General features: G+C 41.5%; 1 protein-coding gene across 4 annotated transcripts in view; it reads right to left on the reverse strand.

The window, feature by feature from the left end:
• LOC121924305 (regulator of G protein signaling 7 binding protein) overlaps nt 1-19,269 on the reverse strand; it is a 73,244-nt gene extending 53,975 nt beyond the window's left edge. Inside the window, exons 1-3 of one of the 4 annotated variants that reach the window (XM_042455647.1) lie at nt 17,879-18,361; nt 15,908-16,005; nt 14,595-14,761 (exon numbers count right to left, since the gene is read on the reverse strand). In XM_042455647.1, the coding sequence (XP_042311581.1) occupies nt 14,595-14,665 (71 nt within the window). In that variant the 5' untranslated portion in view covers nt 14,666-14,761; nt 15,908-16,005; nt 17,879-18,361. Of the gene's footprint in view, nt 1-13,516; nt 13,582-14,594; nt 14,762-15,907; nt 16,006-17,878; nt 18,362-18,876 lie in introns of those variants that run through there. The other 3 variants (XM_042455646.1, XM_042455648.1, XM_042455649.1) reach the window with 3 other exon arrangements.
• Nucleotides 19,270-22,809: the final 3,540 nt, after the last annotated feature.

Genomic DNA, 22,809 nt, shown 5'->3' on the forward strand with positions numbered 1-22,809 from the left:
GTTTTTATTTATATATTTTCCACCTCTCCCTGCGGATCGAGGTGGGAGTACAATAAGTTTATAATTACAGTTCAGTTAAAATTCAATTATATAACATAGAAACCATAAAAACACAACAATAAAACAGTCCTATAAAATTTCATATCAACATCTTACTTCTAATACATGCTCAGAATGAAATGTCTTCTTATAATTGTTATAGCAGGTCAGGGGCATAGGCTTGCCAGAAGAGCTTATCTTGTTCTGACCTTAGAATGAGTGATGTGGGGCAGCAGCACTGGGCATAGCCGCCTGGCATTGTAACAGAGGGCTCTGGATCTTCTGGGACAATCCAGAGAAAAGGTGAGACTTAAGTGTTTTAAGGGGCGTACACAGTGGGTTCGATACTAATCTTTCCAGACATCATCCAGATATTCTGCACTAGAACCAGGGATTGTGCCCTGCATTGTAAGGACTATTCACTTTGGAAATGGGAACAGGGGATGGGAATGACCTTTTATTTGGGCCATGCAGACGGGACCATGCAGACAGTTGCCACAGTACAACCAACATTATCCTGGTGTCTGTCATTTAATGAAATATTTAGACTTCTCTCTAGTGTATTCCCTTGAACTACAATACTAGAGTTGTACGTTAGAGAAAGATTTTGCAAACCTATAAATGCCAGGTTGCCATAGGGTGAAGGATGGGCTGTTAAAATTGTAACCAACTCCTGTAATCATGTAGACTGAACACACTTCAGGTGACACAGGACATTTTGTATTTCCTGAGCATGTCAAATACTCATTAGGCTGCCACTTCATTTCAGAGGCAGATTGGCCTTATAGAATAACTTTTTTTTTAAAGTACTTCTACAAATCGTGGCATTCCCAAGGTCCTATCAACTAACCATTCCTTTGTTTAACCAAAGCAATATATTATCTTTGCATACCAAGTTGGTGTCAAGACTAACCAAAGAGAAAATCTAATGTAGGTATGCCTTTCCACTCAGTAACTCGCCACTTTCCTGGATTAAGAAGAAATCGTAGGGCAAACAGATGGATGCCAAATGTTGGAGAAGTGACTTTTTTCACCTTTCACCGGCTGTTCAGGGTCATTGTAAATTGCTTAGAGAGTGCTTAGCAGTATAAAGTGTTATAGAAATGTAAGTGCTATTGCTACTATTACTTCAAGATTTTTTTAATTTTTACTTTGTTCCACACACCTTTAGATAAAGCAAAAATGTCTGTGAGAAGCAGCCAGAATTAGACAAGCTACAACTTGTTCAGGAAGGAATCTATTTTTAAAAAAGAGGCATTAGAACTTTTCACCCTCACATTACAACCTCCAGGCAGGTCCCCAAAGAGAAGGAATGGATGAAGTGAGAGGTGAAAGTATATCCACAGAGAACAGATATTCTGAGAACACCAGTTATAGGTGAGTGACCTTGTTTTCTACTTCATTAATTGCTTCCCCAGATTCCAGACTTGGAGACAGACCATTAAAAGTGTCTGAAACCACAGATAGCTATTTTTGGGTTGTTTTTCTTTTATTCCTGCAACTTAAGACTGGCCAAGAGAAACTCATTCACATTTCATCTTTCAAGTGTGTTTGATAGTGCAAGTTAAGAATCTGGTCCAGTTCTGGAACCAGCTCACAGAAATAGATCTGAATGATGATTTATCTACAGGTAGTTTGGTGTGAAATGTACCACCTACTGCTTAAACTTTTAGTTACAAAGAGCCTGCATGATTTCTACAAGCTGCAGACTACCAATGGCCATTTTAAAATAACCATTTCATATGAAGCATTGTAGAAATTTGTTGTAATTTCTGACTTATGGCGACCCTAAGCCAACCCTATCATGGGGTTTTCTTAGTAAGATTTGTTTAGAGCAGTTTTTCCATTGCCTTTCTCTGAGGCTGAGAGATTGTGACTTGCCCAAGGTGGACTCAGTGAGGAATTGAACCTTGCTATGCTGGCTCACTGTAGAAATTACATACTATAAAAAGAATGCCAAGACAACATACACCAAATCAATAACACACCCCTTATGGCATGCAAAAAAAGCTGGCAGAATCTTATCTTGAACAGTCATGCAGATTCACAAGGTACACAGAGTATTATATGAAGATCAAAATGATATGATCAAGATGTGATCAGCCTCCAGCTTGAAACAAGCAGGGAAGTGAATCTCACCATTCACGTTCTCCTTTGCTGATTTAGAACCAGTCACCAGTAGGATTGTGTCATCATAATTTCCAGTAGGATTTCCAGTAGGATTGTGTCATTATAAACAACACTCAGAGGGTCAAAAGACCATTAGAGTGAGAAACAAGCTAACTGTGTTGCCCTTCCTTCTCATTTGCATTCTTCCCAAGTAATTACATACAGTTGCTCTGCAGCATTTGGCTCAATAGAGCTGATTTGTCTAATACAGGTGCATCTACACTGTAGAAATAATGCAGTTTGACATCACTTTAAGTGCTATATCTCCATCTAGGGTTGCCATAATTCTGGACCTCGAAACTGGGACAAATGTAGGACATATTTGTAAAAATGGAGGACACGCAAAAATGGTGCTTTTTTAAAAGTGTTAATATAAATGCATGTTTCTTAGGCATGATCAAGATGGAGGACATTTTGACATTGTTCCTAGACAGATGGTAGAAATGGACTTCCCTTTCTGGCCAACCTGCCTCCCCCATTCCAAACAGCACATTTGGGCATTGAAGAGGAGGAAGAGTGGAAAAGGCAGAGGAGGAGGAAGAGGAGAAGAAGGAGGAGGAAGAAGAAGAGGAGGAAGTAGAGAGGAAGAAGAAGGGGAGGAAGAGGGGAAGAAGAGGAGGAGGAGAAGAAGAGGAGGAGGAGGAAGATGAAGAAGAAGGGGAGGAAAAGGAGGAAGAAGGGGAGGAAGGAGCAGAGGAGGAAGAAGAAGAGGAGGAAAAAGATGAAGAAGAAGGGGAGGAAGAGGAGGAGGAAGAGGAGAAGAAGAAGAGGAGGAGGAAGAAGAAGAGGAAGAAGAAGGGAAGAGGAGGAGGAGGAGGTTTAGAAGAGATGGAGAAGAAGAGGAGGAGGAAGAAGAAGATGAAGAAGGGGAGGAAAAGGAGGAAGAAGGAAGAGGAAGAAGGGGAGGAAGAAAAGGAGGAGGAAAGGAGGAAGAAGAAGAGGAGGAAAAAGATGAAGAAGAAAGGAAGAGGAGGAGGAAGAAGAAGAGGAAGAAGGGGAGGAAGAAAAGGAGGAGGAGAGGAGGCAGAAGGAGTAGGAGAAAGAGGAAAGGCTCTTTCCCCTGCCTGGCTTTCTCAGCCGGCGACGGAAGAAGCCAGGGAAGGGAGTGGGGCCTCGCTGAAGCGAAGCCCCAAACCTCTGCCTGGCTTTCTCCGTCGCCAGGGGAGGAAGCCAGGGAAGGGAATGGGGCCTCGCTTTCCCTGCCCCACTTCCCTCCGCGTGAGCACGCGCGCGCCTGCCACTGGCCCCTACTGAGGCCTGGGCTGGGCAGTGTTCAAGCCCTCGCCTTGGAGGCGAGGAAGGCGAGCTGGAGGAGGAGGTGGGTTGGCGCCGCAGCAGCCGCATTAGTGGCAGCGGCAATGGCCGGAGCGGGCCCCCAAACAGGGGACCAGGCACGGGTGGGGCCCAAACCGGACCGTGACCGGGAGGGGCCCCCCAAAACCGTGCTGGTCACGGGGGGGGGCCGTGCTATGGCAACCCTAGCTCCATCCTATAGAATTGAGGGATCCACAGTTTTACAAGGTCTTTAGCCTTCTCTGCCAAAGAGTGCTGGTGCTTCTCAAAACTACAAAACCCAGGATTCTTTAGGATGGAGCCATGGCAGTTAGTGGGCCAAACTACAGTGTAGATGCCAAACTACAGTGTAGATCAGGGGTAGGCAACCTGCGGCCCGCGGGCCGGATGCGGCCCGGCAAGGCCTTGGGACCGGCCCCAGCCTGGTCCTGCCACCGATTGCCACCGGGGCCTTTGGGGGGCAATTGTCTATAGAAGCCTCAGAAACATAAATTTATATTAACATTTTTTTAAAAATCGGCAATTTTTTTCACGTGTCCTCCATTTTTTTTAAAAAAAGTGTCTTCCATTTGAAAATTTTGTCCTACATTTGTCCTGGTTTATTTATATATTTAATTTTTAAAAAATTATTTAATTATTTATTTTTTGGCTTCGGCCCCCCAGTTGTCTGAGGGACAGCAACCCGGCCCCCGGCTCAAAAAGGTTGCCTACCCCTGGTGTAGATGCACACAAAGTCAGTCTACCATTCTTCATGACCAAGCTTTTAATATGTCACAGGAAACACACCATTTCTAGTCAGAATATTTTGCTATCCAGGGCAATATTGCCTGTTCTTATTAGTGTGGATCTTCAAGGTCTCATGGAAAGGTGATCAAAACTGCCTTCATGATTTTTCAGCTTGAAATATCAGGACTGGGCCTGGAATCTTCTGCACTAACAGCTTATGTTTTATCACTGGACTAGGATTGTCTAAAATAAATCTTAACGTTCTGTAAAATAGTAACATGACTTTTAGCAAAATAACAGAGCAAGAAAAGCAAACAAACAAGCCAATCTATAGTGAAAATAGTGAAAACATATTACTGAATTCATCCAATTATTATAATAGCCATTCTAGAAGTGTAGAAGTAAGTACTTCTTACTAAATCAGTTAAGTCAGATTTCATATCCAATCCTCTGTGCCTTAATAGATTGCCTTAAAGCCATTTAATGTATTTCCACTAAGAGAGGATTTGACGAAAACCTGCAGTCAACAGTCTCAGTGGCTCCTGCTGACAGACAGGTATGCCGGCTTTTGTTCAAAGGGTAATACTGCAGGCATCTTGTGTCCCCTTGAAATTAAGTGTTTTTGCAGAAATGAGCAAAACAAAAGATATGTGTGTGTTTTTATTGCCGAGAAATCAGTGCCAGTGAAAGCCTTATTTAAGTATCTCAGTATCTTTTAACAACATTACCTTTAACATCAAGGTGAATTGATCTTCTTTGTGCAAATTTCAGAAGTGAAAAAAGAGATTCAAGAAGATCAATGTGCCCTTGCAGCTATAGGACATCCTGAGGTCTGCTGGGATTGCTTATCAGCTCCCAGGGTAGCCAGCTGGCCAATGAGGCCATTGAACATACTGTCAAGGTCATCCAAAATCCTAGCCGTGTTCTTGGATTATACTGCTTTCCCATCTTCCATCATCTGCTGCTCCATTTGCAGTATGGTGGCAATCAAGATGGTCACATCCTGAGATCACATCCAGCTAGAAACACCCCACTTCTCCCACCGAATATCAGTATCATTCTTATTCTTTAATGAAATTCAAGGGAATGTCAAGAGTCTCAGGCTAGTTCTCAACAGCTAACAGCTAATGTCACCATCACTGATGAATGATTTCAGCCTGCTTTTTTCTAACATCCCATTTGGTTTAAGGGTACGATGTGGCAGTGCAGTCCAGAATGCCAGAGGGAAAATCCTTTAGTTGTCAAGTATGCAGATAAATCTAAGGTTCCAAATTCAGATGCTTTATGAAGATTAGGGGTAGAGGTAACTGATGAAAGGGAAAATAAATACATTTGGAAATAAAATAGTTTTATCCTCGGTTACCTCAACTATGCAAATCCCCAAAGCAGCAGCCCAGCCTTACTTGCAAAAAATCAAGGATCATCCATGATATTCAGTAGATGACCAATTTTTAGAGGCAATAAAGCTCATTTTCAAACACTGAAGGATTAGGGGAAAGGGAAAAGGTGGCTCCTCTAATCAGGTATTGCCATGTGGACTAGGGTACAAGCTCTGGTGGCAGTTTTGGTACTTGGGACATTGAATGTCCAACGCATATGTAAAGAAAGACATAGCACTGCACAGTTTCAATAGCGCAGAAAGCTGAAGATAAATGGATAAACAGGAGAGATTTCTAGACTTTTCCTGTAGTAGACTGAAACTACTGTAAAGGGTGAATTCCAGCCTGGGGGCATGGAGTCAGTATGAAAACATGACAGGTAAATTGCTAGCTAATGGGGAACCAAGCCAATGTGCTGGGTTAGATATACTGGACTTTTAGCAATGTACATGTGACTCCCACACCTCAAGATTTTCCTTCAGTTGCTGGCACAAGTACTCAGTGGTAAAGGCCATCCACTGAAGCAACGGAAGTCACTGACATTGCTTGAAATGTATCCTATCAGGCCACAGGGACTGGCTAGAACTGAGTGATATGATGCTCAGTTTGACACTTGACAGTTTGATGATTTTGTGTCATAACCTCCGAGCTGGATTCAGTACTTTTTGTTGCATTGTAGTTCCTCTGGGCCTGTTTTGTTAGCATGTGTTTGAGCTGACACTTGGGCAGTTTATAGTGTCAACCTCACTTTCCCTGATTTTTCTCCCTCTCCATGTAATCTTCATCTGACACATTCTGGTTGCTAGGAGAAAACAAATAAACCCAAACGAGCAACAAATGAATATAAGATATTTGGAACTGATTCGTGACTGTGGAGTTTCTTTCTTTACTAGTAACGAATGAATCATCGTGGTCATCATAAAATGAATGCATCACTTTTAAAAAATGAATGAATCATGACTAAAATGAATGTATGTTCACACCTGCACGAGATATAAAGACAGATGAAGAAGTGAAGATGACTTTGTCAAACCCAATAAGGGAAATCAAGAGTTTGGGGTCTATCTTTAAACAAGATACCAACACTCCATGGATTGAACAAAAAAGAAATATGAACCCAACCGCACAACAGACCCCTTCCATTACAACTGCCTTCTCCAAATGATTGTTCTCCAGCATACAATGATTTGGGATCTGCTTTTGGAGGGCACAAGTCTTAGAGTGCCAAGGCAGCTCTGGGTGAAATGACTCAGGTAGGAGATATAGCTGCAGTAAAGGCAACAAAAATTGATGGGGCTCCCAGCAAAAACAGTGGCAAAGAAGGCAGTAGTGGTGCCAAGCTGGTAACAATGGGGGAGAATGGGTGTGGGGGGCAACTATGGGGGGTTACATGGAGGACTGGCTCTTTTAGATTGTAAGCGTATAAACAGTGATCACTTTATTCTGATATGTGTAAGCTGCTCAAGGAAACCTTTGGACTCAAATGTGGAGAGAAATGTTTTTAAATGGAAAAACAAACAAACAAATACTCTGTACATAGAACTGGAACATGGGACCACTATGCTCAGTATCATTGGCATTTATTTGTCATGGACTTGACTAAGCAGCTTTTAAAGCGGGGGGGGGGGAATGCAGAAAATACCATTTTTAATCCCCACCCTTTAATTTGAAGTGTAATTTTTAAAAACAACTTTGGGAAGCATTTTTATGGTTTTGATCTCCACCTGGACTGTTTTAATAAGGAAGGAAACAGCAACTGCAGAATTGCTCTCTACACACTCCAGGAGAAGGGAATATTTTTAAAACAATACTTTTTTAAAAAGTGAAGAAATACATTCCAAGGGTGGGAAGGCACTGTGTGTGGGAGGCATAATGCAACATGATGTGCTGGGTTTAGCCCTCTGTCAGGGAGAAATGCACCCCTTCAACCCTTGGCAGTTGCCCTCTTCTGTTTTAAAGCCATTGGCTGTCATCACTTGGGGTAGTTAAAAATACCAGAAAAACCAGAATTTTGGTTTGTGCTGGGTTGAGAAATCATGTTACACTGCTAAAAAAACAAAACAAAAAAAAAAACCATAGATTGAAATATCATTATTTGTTTATTGGCTTCTCCTTGCAGCTGGACCACAGTGTGAACCAGCATTCTGGCTTGTCCAAAGCAAACTAGAATTCTAATCGTGCTTTACTAATCCAGTGTGAAAAGAAATATCATCTCTGTGTTGCCTATCTGTTCTCAGTTTGTTTGGGTGATCCCAAGCTGTAGTACTCTGAAAGAGGAAGGAAAGCTTCTTTGCACTCACTTTCTTCTCACCATGAAAATTTTTATAAACCTTGAGATATTCCAAACACAAAGCCTCTAGCCAACAATATTTGCAAGCCAACCCTGGAAACAAAGCAAGGAAACACAGTAGAACCACAGGCTAAGAATCTGAGACCACCAGGAGGCATGGCCACATCCATTGGGGGGAAAATGTGCATTTTGTGTTCAGTCATAATCAAAACCATCATTATCACTGGCATTCACATACATGGGACACAAGATGATATTGACTGCTATGCTATTTAATGATTGCAAGAGTCTAGTGTTTTATCTGTTTATACATAAAAGAACTAGAAAGCTATTTTTCCCATCTCACTGAAATCACATGATTACATATCTCTCTCATATATATAGGTTTTGGGTTTTTTTAATCATAGTGGCTATACTTAGTGTGGCTATGTTAATTTAGGAAAATGTGAATTATTATTAGGTGCTTTGACATAACATACTCTGACTTAATTGTGACTCTATCCAAAGTTTTCTTCACAATGTTTATTCAGAGCACATTTGCCACTGTCTTCCTCTAAGGCTGAGACAGTGTGACCTGGCTCAGTAGGGAGTCCTAGGTCAACACTCAAGCCATTCCATCACACTGGCTCTCTTAATAATTTTAAATAGTAATTCTCTTTATAATAAAAATGCTTCAATCAGTGTATGGAAAGGCTCACAGAAATCCCAGTTCAGAACACAGGCACAGGCAGAAGAGAATTTGTCCTCGGCATTTTTACCCAAATAGTCCAGTGTTGTAATTCTAGGTGTCACACAGAGCAACCTTATAAAGGCAATGATACAGGAACAGAAATTTTCACTACATAATTAAATAACAACATCATTTGCAACAATTTCATTGCTTCCTACACACCCTACAGTATTGCCCAGAAGACTGATGGATCCAGATGATTCCCTGATGGTTCTTGGGGATTTTTCTGAGAGTTTGGTGGGCAATTCTGTCAAAGTCCTCACTGAAAGGGAATCGATAAATGAAATGGGAAAATAGTCAGGGTAGTGAACACAATCTGTGTGTCCTCTCTAGCAGAGTGGAATTAGAAAACCTCCCAGTAACTGGCAGTGATGAAACAAGTGAGATGGAGACTAGAGCAATGTTGAAGGAAGACTTGGAGTGAGTCTAGCCAAACGTGGGCCAGAGCCTATCTGATAGCCTACTCTGCAGCAGTGTGGACGACAAAGAAACTGTCCTTTTCTGCCACCAATGCAACGGCAAGGAGCTGTCCAGCAGAGGTGTTATGTCCTGGTCCCCAAGAAGAGACTCTAGACCACTCAACAAGGAAAAAATATAGGGAAAGAAAGGGGAGGAGGGGAGAAAAAAATTGGTCCTATGATGGTAAATTATAAAATATTGGCATAAAGGGGTATAAAAAACTGGAAATGGTTACCAATAGAATATTTAAATAAGAGTAATAATGAAGATTTTGGGAAGATATTTTAAAAAGTTAAAGACTAAAGGATTTAAAATAATTGGAGATTTATATGATTCAACAGGGACATGAATAAAGGAAGAAGAATTAATTATATTAATTGGAAATCAGTATTGGATTCAAATAAAATTGATAATTAAATGATTAGGTGAAATAAAATGGAATATTTTAGAGCACAATGAATTGCTAGAAGAAATAATTTTAAAAATTAGAAGGTGGAAAAGTGTAATAGGGAAAATTTATAAGATTATGTTAACAACCCAATTTAGAATGGTAGAGGGATTGACAATGAACTGGAGGAAAGACTTATTGATTGCTAGAGACAAAATTAAGATTTGGTTACAAAAAATTGTTAAAATTAAAAATACAAATGTAAAAGAACAATAAATGAAAATGATTGGAAAATGGTACAGGACGCCACATCAATTAGCATTTATAAATGATAAATTCCAATCAAAATGTTGGCATGGATGTGGAACTATGGGGATTTATATACATATGGGGTGGGAATGCCCATTTGTTCAAGAACTATGGACAGAAGTTAAGGAACTGATAAATATAATAATGATAGAGTTACAATTAAGCAAAGAAAATTGTTTAACTCTTAATTTAGGGGAATTAGGATTGGATAGTAATGAAAAATATGTTACAAAACAAATTTTAAAAGCTGCCCAATGCAGTGCTTGCTTTTGGGTGGAAAAATAAATCTAATTGGAATAAATCTTATTTGTTTAAATATATAAAAGAATATATATTATTTGAATTCCTTAGGTAAAGAAGACTTAAATAGACTGGGGAAAGCAATAAAGAATCATGGAGAAATAAATGGGAGATTGTGATTAAGGAAGTGGAAGGAAAAAGGGGGTATGATGAAGTAAAAAAACATAATTAATGATACTTTCCATATCTCTAAGAATGACTGTTAATGTAATCTGTACTATGGGCAGGGTTTTACAGGGGATGCAGTGGCTCAAGTGGTTAAGATGCTGACTCTGTTGACTGCAAGATGAGCAGGTTGGCAGTTCGAGGCCCAAATGCTGCATGATGGGGTGAGCTCCTGTCACTAGTCCCAGCTTCTGCCATCCTAGCAGTTCAAAAGCATGCAAATGCAAGTAGATAGACAGGTACCACGTCTCAGTGGGAAGGTAACAGCATTCAGTGGAGTCATACTGGCCACATGACCACCAGAGCAGTCCTCAAATAATGCTGGCTCTTATTCTTAGAAACTACCCCCTACAGTCGGTTACGACTAGACATTCGTGTCAAGGGATTATCTTTTCCTTTTTATGGGCAGGGTTTACACATATATTTACAAGCAATCTCTATTTTTTTCTCTCTCTCAATCATACACCTTGGATTCTGATTTTCCTTTTCATTTACTACAAAATGCCACTATTTTTTTCCAGTTCCACAGTTCTGAAGAAAATTATTTACACCATCTTATTACTGCTTACTGAACTCATTGTAAATGCCTTCAGTAAGCACTCACTGAAGCAAATGGAACTGTTGCCAGTTTGTGATGATAACAGTGTTTGTTTGATGATAACAATGTGTGCTATTCCGTCCTTAGTGCTAAAACTATGAAAATGTCACACGGGCAAGGCAATATAATGGGTTTGAAAGCATGTGGCACATTAAGGTCACTTAAAATTACTTGGCTAATTGCTACAGCAAGGATTGGAAATATTGCTTTGTTCTACTGGAAACAGTGGTACAAAAATTGGGGAAAGGAGGAAGAGCAAAAGTCTAGCAAGATATTAATCATGGCTGGTTCATTTGTAGCAATCTCCACAAGTATCTACAAGGTAGTGTGGTTAGTGGTTTTGATTACAGGACTACAAATCTGGAGACTAGGGTTTAATTTGTTACTTGGCCATGGATACTCATTCTGACCTTGGGTGAGTCACATACTCTCAGCCCCAGAAAACCCCATGGTACACTCACTTTAGGGATGCCATAAGTAAATAACTTGAAGGCGCATAACAACAAAAACCTTATTGCATGTCAAATCTACTTCACACAATCTGATCAGGGATCACTGGGAAAACAAAAAGCAAACAAGGGTCACGTATATGAAGAAGTCTCATAATGAGTTGTTCGGGAGGTGGCTTTCCCTAAAGCAGGCTAGCTATGCTGATATAATCCTAGACTATTAAGCTCCATTTCTATTACATAACCATAGTGCAAGAAAAAGTAAAATAAGGATACATGAGAATTTTGTTTGGTTTCAAAAAAGAGCTTCCCCAAATTTATGAAATTCTTTATGAATGCAGTGATTTCATTTCATTCTTTATGAATGCTGAGATTTCAAAGAACAGTTAAATGTGAGAGAATTAAAAACTGACAGATTTGCATAGGAAGAAGGCTTTCAGTACTTTGCTATTATATGTCTCTATTTGGATTCTTGTGAAGATGTTTTGTCATTTATTTCTGTGCAGTTTTCACTGGCTGTTGTGTGGCCAAATTTATCATGTGAACCAATTTTGAATGGTAGAGATCCAGAACATGATTTTGACAAACAATGTTAAGGACAAACATTGCTTCTGAGCATATGAAAATTGCTGGCTCCTGGGACATGGTTTCTAAGACAAAGAGCATGTCTTCCAGACAGTCTAGACACTGCTCAAACAACAAAGTAATCATCAGTTTTTGTTTCCAAAAAGACAGGCTAGAAAATATTGGGCATTTGGGGGGGGGGGAGGAAATCTTCCTTTTCTTTTCTTTTCTTTTCTTTCTTTCTTTTTTTTAGAGTTGAGAGAAACAGGTAAAATGTAAAAGGACTAATTCAAAGACAGGAAAACATTGTACAATTTTCAGAAAGGCTAATATACCTAGGCAAGGGATGTGGAACCAGATAGTGTTAGGCTGTAACTGCCAACATCCCAAACCATGGCTCCTTTGGCTAGGTAGATGGAAATATTCAGTGGACCACACAATCCACACCCTGTTTTGCAAGGAAAGGCATATGAAGCTACATAGTTATTTTCCTGTTCAAATTCTGATATAAACCAATGCAAACCAGTGTGGTATAATGGTCTGAGTATTGGACTACAACTCTGGAAACCAGGGTTTGATTCCCCATTCAGCCAAGGAGCCCCACTGGGTGATCTTGGGTGAGTTACGCATTCTCAGCCCCAGAAAATGCCATGATAGGGTCATCTAAGGGTTGCCATGTCAGAAATGACTTGATGCCACACAATAACAATAACAGCAGCAGCAGCCTTTTGCCTCTAACTAATTTGTTCCAGCCTCTTCTCAAATTCTAATCTGTAGTTCCTATAGGGCTGTTTGCCCATGGCCCACTGTCTATTGTTTTACCCATTGGTCCTTGAGAAATTCAAAATACAATATGCACCAGGTCAAAAAAGTAATCCAAACACTGCTTAGTGTAGAAAGAAATATTCCCACATTACTATCTGAGAAGACATACAAACTGAAAGAAAATGAATACAAAACTGTGTTGTTATGAACTCCACAGTGAGTTTACAACAGTCTGTATCTTACTTCATCTTTTTTCCCCATGCCACAGCTAATACTAAGAACAAATTCATATGAAATGTGGATGATGGCAACCCTCATACATTCCCTGCAGCTTTTAAAAACAGAATGAAGGCATAATGGTCATGCAAGCATTTTCCGTCTAAGAACACAGTGTCCTTTTACCTCTGAAAAGAGAAAGAGAAAGAGTGTCCTTGCATGATCACTCCACCGTATATCACAACAGTTGTTCTGTTTTCTCCGTACTTCAGTGTGAGCAGATGGGGTATGCCCACACTCCTGCCCACCAAGCTAAGATGCAAATGTTTAACAATTTAGTTAAATTTAGTTTAGTTAAATGTTTAACAATTTAGTTAATTTAGTTATTAGTACCTGCAGAAATAGGGAGCGTGTTTCAGTATGCTTGCCAGGAAGACACTATTGAACATTAGGGTTCTAGCATACCAGTTTTGAGTATTCACTACTTACCTGGGATAAACGTTCAAAAAGATGGGTTTTAAGCCTCCTTTTTGCAGGTGCAATTAGTACCTGTGTATTTTGATACTTAAAAATGAACAGCCCAAGTAAATTAGATGTGATAAAATTCTGTCTGCACCACAGAGATAACTGGTCAGTATGCTAAACAACGGTGAAGATTTTACAAGTGCTAACTGTACCTGCAAGAGGGAAATTGCCTTTTCAGATAGGTCTTGTATTTGCTGGATGTGATTCGCTGTCTCAGCTGTAATTGTTTTTTTAAAAAAGAAACATAAAAATACAGCAGTTTTGAAGCAAATTATATTATTTGGGTTGCCACAGTTTAGTTAACAGCCAAGGTATATGAAGAATCATGCAGAGGTCAGTAAAATAATGTCCCTCTGGGTGGGCAAATTTAGTATATAATTTCATGCCTGAAACCCATTGGGGCCATGCACACACACACACACAGCACAGAGGGAACTCCAAACTGGATGTGTCCAAAACCCACTTCTGGTTTTGAAAATCATATTTAAAAAATTAAACAGTGTTATGGGCAAGAAAAAAGCAACGGACATCTATATAAAAGGTGGATTATTACTCCTGGTGGTACCAGAAGAGGTACTTCTTCCTTTTTTTGACAAGAGAAAGGATCATCCGTTAAAGCCAGTCCCCCCAAAACAACTGGGGGAGGGGAGCTCATGTGCCCTGAGGTCATACTTTGCCCACCCATGCTCTGCAGCTTCCTATTAACCTTAAAATCTAATCTCACCCTTCACCAATTCACAAAGTAACTACCTCAGGCTAGTTGAGAATTAGCAGTCCTAGCTCTTCTATATCAACATATATCCATTTTAAACCAGTTTGAATGCAAAAGATCAAGTGTTAAGTTGTTTAAGGACTCCAGTGCAACCATGCACTTATTGTCCTCTCTTACTCACAGCAGTAGAGGAAGAATAGGAGAGTGGTATTAAATACACTTTTGAAACCTAAGAACTGGTATGCTCCTTCATTACTGTTAAACCCACCCATTTGTAGCTGCCTCAGGGTAGAAGTTAAAGGCCACACAAGATTATTCTAAGACATTTCTTCTCATGTACCAAAGTTAAGCACAGAACAACTTAAAAGAGGAATCAAACAGTAACAAACATATTACATAAAAATGTTATAACCTAATGCAGTTTCTTTTGAGTTCCAGAGCTTGTATTACAAAGCAATCCAGAAATGTGTATACCATAGAGAATGGAAATGGGAAAAAGAACAGAAGGAGGCTCCTACCCAGAGATTGCTGTCAGCTTTTGGTGTGCCTGATAGGCAATCTCACATCCTTTGGTTCGCGTTCTGTGCATTTCAGCACGTAAAGATGGACAACTGACTGAGACGTCCCCAATGGAAATGACCAACTCCCGGTACAGAGCCACCTGGGTGTTGAAATCCTGGACAAGCTGAAAAATAAAAATAAAAAATGACTTACTAACAGAAAAAACTTCACTACACTGTAAGATAATGCTATATTTCTTTTTTCTTTTTAAAGTTCTTCTCTATCACACCAAACACCTATAACCTTGAACTCCAGATAGGACAAAGATCAGCCTCAGTGATAATATATATGATCCAAGATGTTGGTCTTGCCCTTAATATAGGAAGAGAAGGTATTTCTGGAGAAGGTGGACTATTCTATAAGCTTCAAACCATTGGCTCTGTTTTTAAAAATTGAAGCAGGCTTAAAAGCCAGCTTTTCTGCTTCTGGAATCAAAGGATTATTTTATCATGAAAGAAGGTAACATTTCCAGAAATAGTTCTCTCCTTTTCTCTCTCACTGATTTGTGTCTTGCCAGCCTTCCAGGGAGTGGAATGTGCCATTCACCTTTCTGCAATAGACACTGTTAATGTACGTTGGCATTATTTTCCTTCTAGCTCCATTACAGTTCTCACTGGATTCGACATTCTAGACTTGCTGGCTACTAAGACACATATACTAGAAACGGTCCTCACCATTAAGCATTCATACAAACACTCTGGAGCATGTAAAATAAAACAGGCAAGCAAGCTACCACCCACCAATGAAACACTTCGCGCCAGCATCAAACTAGAATACCCGTTTTTGCACTTCTTGAAAAATCATTACAAGCCCAGCGCTTATCAAGATGATTATTGTTTTGTTCAGCTCAACTGCTATCGCTGAACCTTTTGTGTGAATAAAATAAATGTGTCCAAGGAACACACTGAGGAAGAAAAAGCATTACCAGTTTGAAAAGGTCTCTTTGGGGAAGAAGGGACAATATAGATCTCACCAGATTTTCTCTGGATTTAAATCCAATTTTCAAACTATTACAAAAGAAGAGACTAACAACATCTCTTCCAAGCGTATAGGGATCCTAAATTCTTCAGAAAGCAAATCTCAAGATGCATGTCGACCGTATGATGGCCCATAATCCCAAATATTAACACTCCTGTTCCTACTGTATAAATCATTTCCGTTATTGGCACTTAATTAAAATATCAACATATATTATCTACTAGATCTGGTAGTAACTGTGGCTGTTCCACAAAGAAATTACAAGGATTTACTGCAAAATGGGTTTATCTACCCAGTATGTCAAAGTCTCAAGGGATTGTTGTGTGAAAGTGTTGTGGAGTGAAAATTAATCTTCCATCTCCTTCCTTTCGGATTGAAAAATCCTTTGGCCTTAAAAAAAAGAAGAAGAAAAAGAAGAAAATATGCATTTGACTGACTGCCAAAAGAAAGCAACACAATCATCAAAAGCTCTTCTGGGAAGCTGGGAGAGTCTTGAGAAAGCCCTGTGAATCCTAGGCTCCATTTTTTAAAAAGTAAACATTACATTTCCAGCTCTCAAGGCCTTCTGCAGAAAGATGTTATTTTAAACCCAAGGATTTTTTAAAATGCTGAAACTGAAAGAAAGGGGCTAGTAATTTAAAACAAAAACCTCAAGCCAAATGCTTTTCAAACCTCTTAAACGTTAAATCCATATCCTGAGATCTTTCAAGGATTAGTTCAGTTTTCCCCCTCACAACTAAGAAAAGGCATATCTGCATAAGGCTAAAACTCGGGTGCATGTTTTCCTTGGGAATAAAGTCACTGAAGTATTTACGTCTTAGTAAACAAGCATAAGGTTGCTATAAGAGTTCTTTGGTTTAAGTGCAACAGTTCCGCCATGGCACTAGATCATGGACATTGTGCCAATTATAACATATCTCAGATATAAAAATTAGCTTAAATTAGCCCCCCCCCCAATATATTTTGTTGCTGAACAACATTCAGTTCAGGCCCAGTGTTCCTGAACTATGCATCACCAATAAAACCACTGGGACTTTCCAGTTTTGGCACAGAGTATTTTAAATAAAAGACTGATAGGATGCTACTTGAAATATTTAGTGGCCCAAACAGTCTGTATTAAAGAAAAGGAGGCTTATTAGTGGGTACAAGCTATTTTTCCAAAGTAAAATGGCTTCCTTCTTATTTTGTTGTTGTTGTTTTTTTAATATTTATCAAGGGCAAAACAACAACTGCAAAATTCCTCTGGCTCCTATCTGAACATGCAATTTTTCTCTAACTTCAGCTCAGTGACAGTTGCCTGTAACCCATTCAGGACCCAAGAGAAATTAAAATGCAGACTGTAGTTGTGAAATCCTAGGTGTTTACTCAAAAGTGGGTGCTGCAGAGGACTGCAGCCTTAATGTTTCCTGTAAAAATTTAGGAAGCATTTCTTTTCCAGCTGAACCCAAGTCGGCTTTTCAGAAACGACTGGTGTTATATACTGTATTGTTATCCCCACTAGAAACACTACATTTTTGAAAAACCAGAGGCCTCCAAAGGAGGAAAATCAAAGGCAGACCATCCCTGCCCCGTCACCCAGAGAATTCACTACAGTGTATTTTAAATTTCACCCCCTTAATGCTACACAAAACTGAAATTTGGGGCTGATGATGTACAAAATGTTTTCTTTTTGAAAAACAGCTTTAACATCACCCCTCCAGGGGGGAATTTGACAGTACAATTTGGGGGACAGCAGTGGCAAACCCAGTTGGTTGGGAGTTTTCAGAAGCCTCTGAGTGTATTACAATTTGGTTCAGGGAGAGCATACTTATGCCAGACTGATGTCTTACTTATCTTGGATATGGAAATAAAGGGAGCTGGTTTGCTGATGCACAGAATAGAGCAAAATCAAGCCTACAGATGCCGCTTTCTCTGCCTGTCCAATTAGTTAGCCCTGATGTGGAGGCATAAACAATCTTATGCGCACCATAGCAAAGACCCATGCCCAGGCTGACTTGTTACTGATTTTACAACTGGAATTAAATTTGTACCTACACTGGATGCTTGATCTGGATTTTGGCAGCCTAGGTTTGTGGTCCACAACAGGGGCTTGCCATTATATTCCCCATATTAGAAGAACCATAGTAATGTGTCCTGTACTTCCATGGGTCTATTTCTCAGCTACTGGCTGCCATCCTGGTCCTCACTTCACCATCCTGACCCACAACCCACCATCCTAGTCCCCACCTCAACTATCCTGGTCCTCAGCTCACCATCAACTCACCAGCCTGGTTTTCAACTCACGATTCTGGTGCTCAGCTCACATTCTGATCCTCCACTCACTGTCCTAGTCCTCCTTTCACCATCAACTCACCATCTTGGTCCCCAACTCAACATCTTGGATCTCAACACACCATCCTGGTCCCTAACGTACCCTCCTGGTCCCCAGCTCATCATCCTGGTCCTCAACCCACCATCCTGGTCTCCAACTTGCCATCCTGGTCCCTAACTTACCATCCTGATCCACAACTCAACATCCAAGACCTCCACTCACTATCCTGGTCCTCATCTCACCATCTTGGTCCCCAAGCCATCATCCTGGTCCCTAACTCTGCATCCTAATCCATAACTCATCATCCAAGTCCTCACCTCAACTATCCTGGTCCACATCTCAATATCTTGGTTCCCAACTCACCACCCTGGTCTTCATCCCAGGATCTTATCTATCCAGGTCCTCCTCTCCCCAGCCTGCTCCTCACCTCCCCCTCTTTCTTCTTCCCAAATGTGGCTTTGGGGCACAAAACGAGGGGGGTGGAAAGACCCCGTCCCTTCTCCCTTCCTCTCTCTCCCTCTCTGGTCTTTGAAGGGGCTAAGATTATTGGGGGGGGGGAGTAGATAGAAGGAGGCAAGGTCTCAACTCCAAGGCGGACTGCAGTTTTAAAAATAGTGCAGCTGCACGTGACGGGAATGGCCAAGGCCAGGGAAGGAAGGAAGGAAGGAAGGAAAGAAAGAAAGAGGGTGGGCGCCGAGGGGCAGAATGGGAGCAGCAGGGGCTCTTATGTCTCTTTCTCCCTCTAGAAACATAGTCACCCGCTTTCACTCTTTGACTCTCTGCTATGGAATTCTGGGAGAATCCGCTCCGCTCCGGACCCCACAACAAACTCCAACTCCCAAAATTCCATAGCAGAGAGTCCGACCAAGAATTGAAGCGGGTGCAACGCGGGTTCTTCTGCCGCAGCGTGGCCACCTGCCCTGGCTGTCTGCGAGGAGGAGGGTACCCACCATCTTGCAGTCGTCGAGGGCCAGGCGCTGGCTCTTGGGCCCGGCTTCCGCCCCTCCTCCTCCTCCGCTGGCCCTTCTCTCTCGCTCGGGGCCCTTGCTGCTTCCCGACGCCGCCACGGAGGACCTGGGCCGCTTCTTCCGCCCAGCCGCCGCCGCAGCACTCATCCAGACGCATCCAGGCCGGCAAAGGCGGCAGGCCACGGGCAGCAGCAGCAGCCCCAGGAGGAGCGAGGAGGCCCCGGGCCCAGGCCAAGAGGAGGAGAAGCGCCCGGGGGAGTCCGCCTGGCCTCGCTCCCTTCCTTCCTTCCTCTCTCCCTCCTTCTTTCGCTCTTGGCCCCTTCTCCCTCTCCCTGACTCCTCTTCTTCTCTCCTCCCTTTTCCTTCTCCGCTTACCCCTTCCTCCCCCTCCTCCGTTTCCTTCCTCCTTTCCTCCCCTTCCCTTCTTCCTCTATCCCTTCCTCCTCCTCCTCCTCCTTTCCTCCTGTCTCCTTCTTCCTTTCCTGCTGCTTCTCCTCAGGGCCGAAGGGGCCCTTCTCCTCCTCCTCCTCCTCCTCTTCTTCTCTTGCGGGGCGTCGGGCGGCAGAGGCAGAGGCAGCCGGGGCGCATCCCTGGCCGGGCTGGGGCTGCCTTGCCTTGCTCTTTCCCTGGCGGGGGCTGGGCCAGGAGCGGCAGCAGCAGCCGGAGCCTCCTCCTCCTCAGCCGGAGCCTCTCCCGGGGGGCGCTCGCCTGCTCCTGGCTGCCAGCAGCATCCCTCGCCTGGGCGCCTCCGTCGCCGCCGGAAGAATCCTCGGTTCCTCTGCCTCCCTCCCTCCCTCCGCCGCAGGAGCAGCAGCAGGAGGCGGCACCGGGACGCAGGCAGCCGGGAAGGCAGGCGCAGGAGGGGCCCCAGGGAGGGCCCCAAGGACCCGGACCCAAGGGAGACCCAGGGCAGGGCAACAGCCCCTCACTCCCACTGAGAGAGAGAGAGAGAGAGAGAGCTCAATGGAACCGAGCTGACTTGTCAGAGTCTTCGTGAAGCCTTTCTGATGGAGTAGTGCCCAGCAGGGAGCCGCGGAGCTGGATTTCCCAGTCTGGGGTCCATGTTCTCCATATATATATATATATATATATCTAACTATCTAGTCAGTATAATATACGTATGTAGAATATATATATACATACACACATAGTGTACATATTAAATGTATTATAGAGAGAGAGAGAGAGGAAGAGAGATAATTATATATATATATATATATATACACATATATATATATAGACAGATTTTTTTATACAGGATTCAAGCATCTACAGTTTGAAACTGTTCAAAAAACGTATAAATTTCAAATATCAAACCTTGATTTTCCATTTTGTAAAAGGAACACCATTTTGCATTTTGTCATTATATTTAATGGGACTTGAGCATCCATGGATTTCATTATCCACGGGGGATCTTGGAGCCAAACCCCAGCGGATAACAAGGCTCCACTGTACTCATGTATAAGTCTAGAAATCTAGAAGAGCCTGGGTCAGTTTATCCATGGGCCAAGAAAAGTGCAGTATTTTAACTCGTGTGTGTGTGTGTGTGTGTGTGTGGTCAAAGGCAAGTGTGTAATCTGCCCTGGAAACACTGACCCCCTTCTAGTCTCTCTTCCAACCAGTCTTTAGCATGAGCACAAATAGCTATTGCTGTTGGAATTGTGTATGTTCTTTGGAATTGTTTGCTTTGCTTTATCCACTTTAGATCCTTTAATAATAATCATAATTTCTATTTGTATTTTCCCGCCTTTCCCTGAGGACCAAGGCAGGATTACATCAGCAAATTAACACAGTACACATATAAAATGCAACCAATAAAACACTGACATTAATTCAATAAAATAGCTAAAACATCTAGAACATCTAAAACATTTAGAAAACATACATCATAACCAGAAGTGAAGCATTTTATGTTAAAGCTCTTCATTTTATGTTAAAGCTCTTCTAGAAGAGGTTGGATGGATGAACCCACCGGAAGAGATCCGTCTTAAGCGCCTTCTTAAAGGCATTTGAGATAGATCTCTTCTGGTAGGCTGTTCCATAGTTTGTGGGCTGCAGCCTTAAATGATCTATGGGAAGTTGACATTAACCTGGGCTTATGGTATTCTAATAAATTCTTCCCAGATGTTCTGAGTGTGTGGGGCGGATTGTGTAGGGAGAAGTGTTCCTTCAAGTAACTCAGGCCCAAGCCATGAAGGGCTTTAAAGGTAATAACCAACACTTTGTACTGCACTTGGAAGCTATTCAGCAGCCAGTGAAGAGATTTTAACACAGGTGTTATATGGTCAGACCTCAGTGTTCTGGTGACCAATCTGGCTGCTGTGTTTTGAACCAATTGAAGCTTCCGAACTTGGTACATAGGTAGCCCCATGTAGAGCGCATTACAGAAATCTAGACAAGCGATTACCAGTGCATGTACCACTACTTCAAGGTCCTTTCGGTCCAAAGTTGATACCAGGCACTCCTGGCCATTGCTTCTATTTGAGATGACAGCTGTAATGATGAATCCAGGAGTACTCCCAAACTGTGAACTTCATCCTTTAGGGGAAGTGTGACCCCGTCCAGGACTGGTTGACAGAGCTCCTTCCCCAGACTTGGGGAACCCATCACGAGTACCTCCGTTTTCTCTGGATTCAGCTTGAGTTTGTTTCCCCTCATCCAGCCCATTACCGACCCAAGGCAGGCATCCCTGTTTTACCATGCCCCTAGGTTTTACCATCGACATATCCATGGGTCATACCAAAACCCATAATTTGGGCCCCAAAACCTGCCCTCAGCTTAAATATGAGGTCAACTTATAGTCAAGTATATACAGGATGTGTGTGTGTGTGTGTGTATGTATATGTGTGTGTGTGTATGTATATATATTTGTGTGTGTGTGTATGTATGTATATGTGTGTGTGTATGTATATATATTTGTGTGTGTGTATGTATATATATTTGTGTGTGTGTGTGTGTGTGTATATATATATATATAATAACATGGACCCCACACTGAGAAATCCAGCTCCACAGCACATTTTTTAAGTTGGAGTGGGTCCCTTCAGGGAGAAAGATGGAATAGAAATTAAATAAATAATAATAAAAATAATTATTTTCATAGAATGCATGCCATAGGCACGTTTATTTTTATCTGTTTAAATGGATTGTATGTACAGCACTGTAAATTTACAGTGCTTTATAAATAAAGCTTAAGAATTATATATATATATATATATATATATATATATACACAGTATATATATGGTTTTAAGCAACTAAAAAGAAATCTTAGGATTAGATTTAAGCAATCTAGAAAGAAAGGACAAATAGGAGAAGGGAATTAATATATATGTGTGTGTGTGTCTGTGTATATATACACACACACACACACACACACACACATATATATATATATATACACACACATACTCCGATACATTCCCGTTTCCTTTTGTGTCCTCTCTTTTTAGATCATAAAACTGAGGGCAGGTAATTGTTAATTAAAAATAAAATAAAATTGCAAGCCACTCTGAGAGCCTTTGTGTCTAGAGCAGGATATAAATACTCCAAACAAACAAACAAACAAACAAATAAATAAAATAAATATATTTACAATATATACTCCAACATTTCTGTATAGATCCATATCTATCTATCTAACTATCTAGTAAGAATATATATTCCTATGAATATAAATTCTTGTCCTGCTCCAAATGAGGGAAGACCTTTGGGAATCCCTTCTGAAGAGAAGGCTGGAATGGAGGACCATTAGTCTCCCTGGACAGGGCAACTCAAAATGGAGGCTGTTCAAGCAAAACAGAGGACACAGCCAGCTCATAAATTCATGTTCAAAATCACGGAGGACATTTAGGAGTTCCTCCTGGACAGTAGGTTGAGATAAAGGACATGTCCTGGGAAAGGAGGAGCTCTGGT

The sequence above is a fragment of the Sceloporus undulatus genome, chromosome 2 (assembly GCF_019175285.1).
Source record: "Sceloporus undulatus isolate JIND9_A2432 ecotype Alabama chromosome 2, SceUnd_v1.1, whole genome shotgun sequence".
Lineage (NCBI taxonomy): Eukaryota > Metazoa > Chordata > Lepidosauria > Squamata > Phrynosomatidae > Sceloporus > Sceloporus undulatus.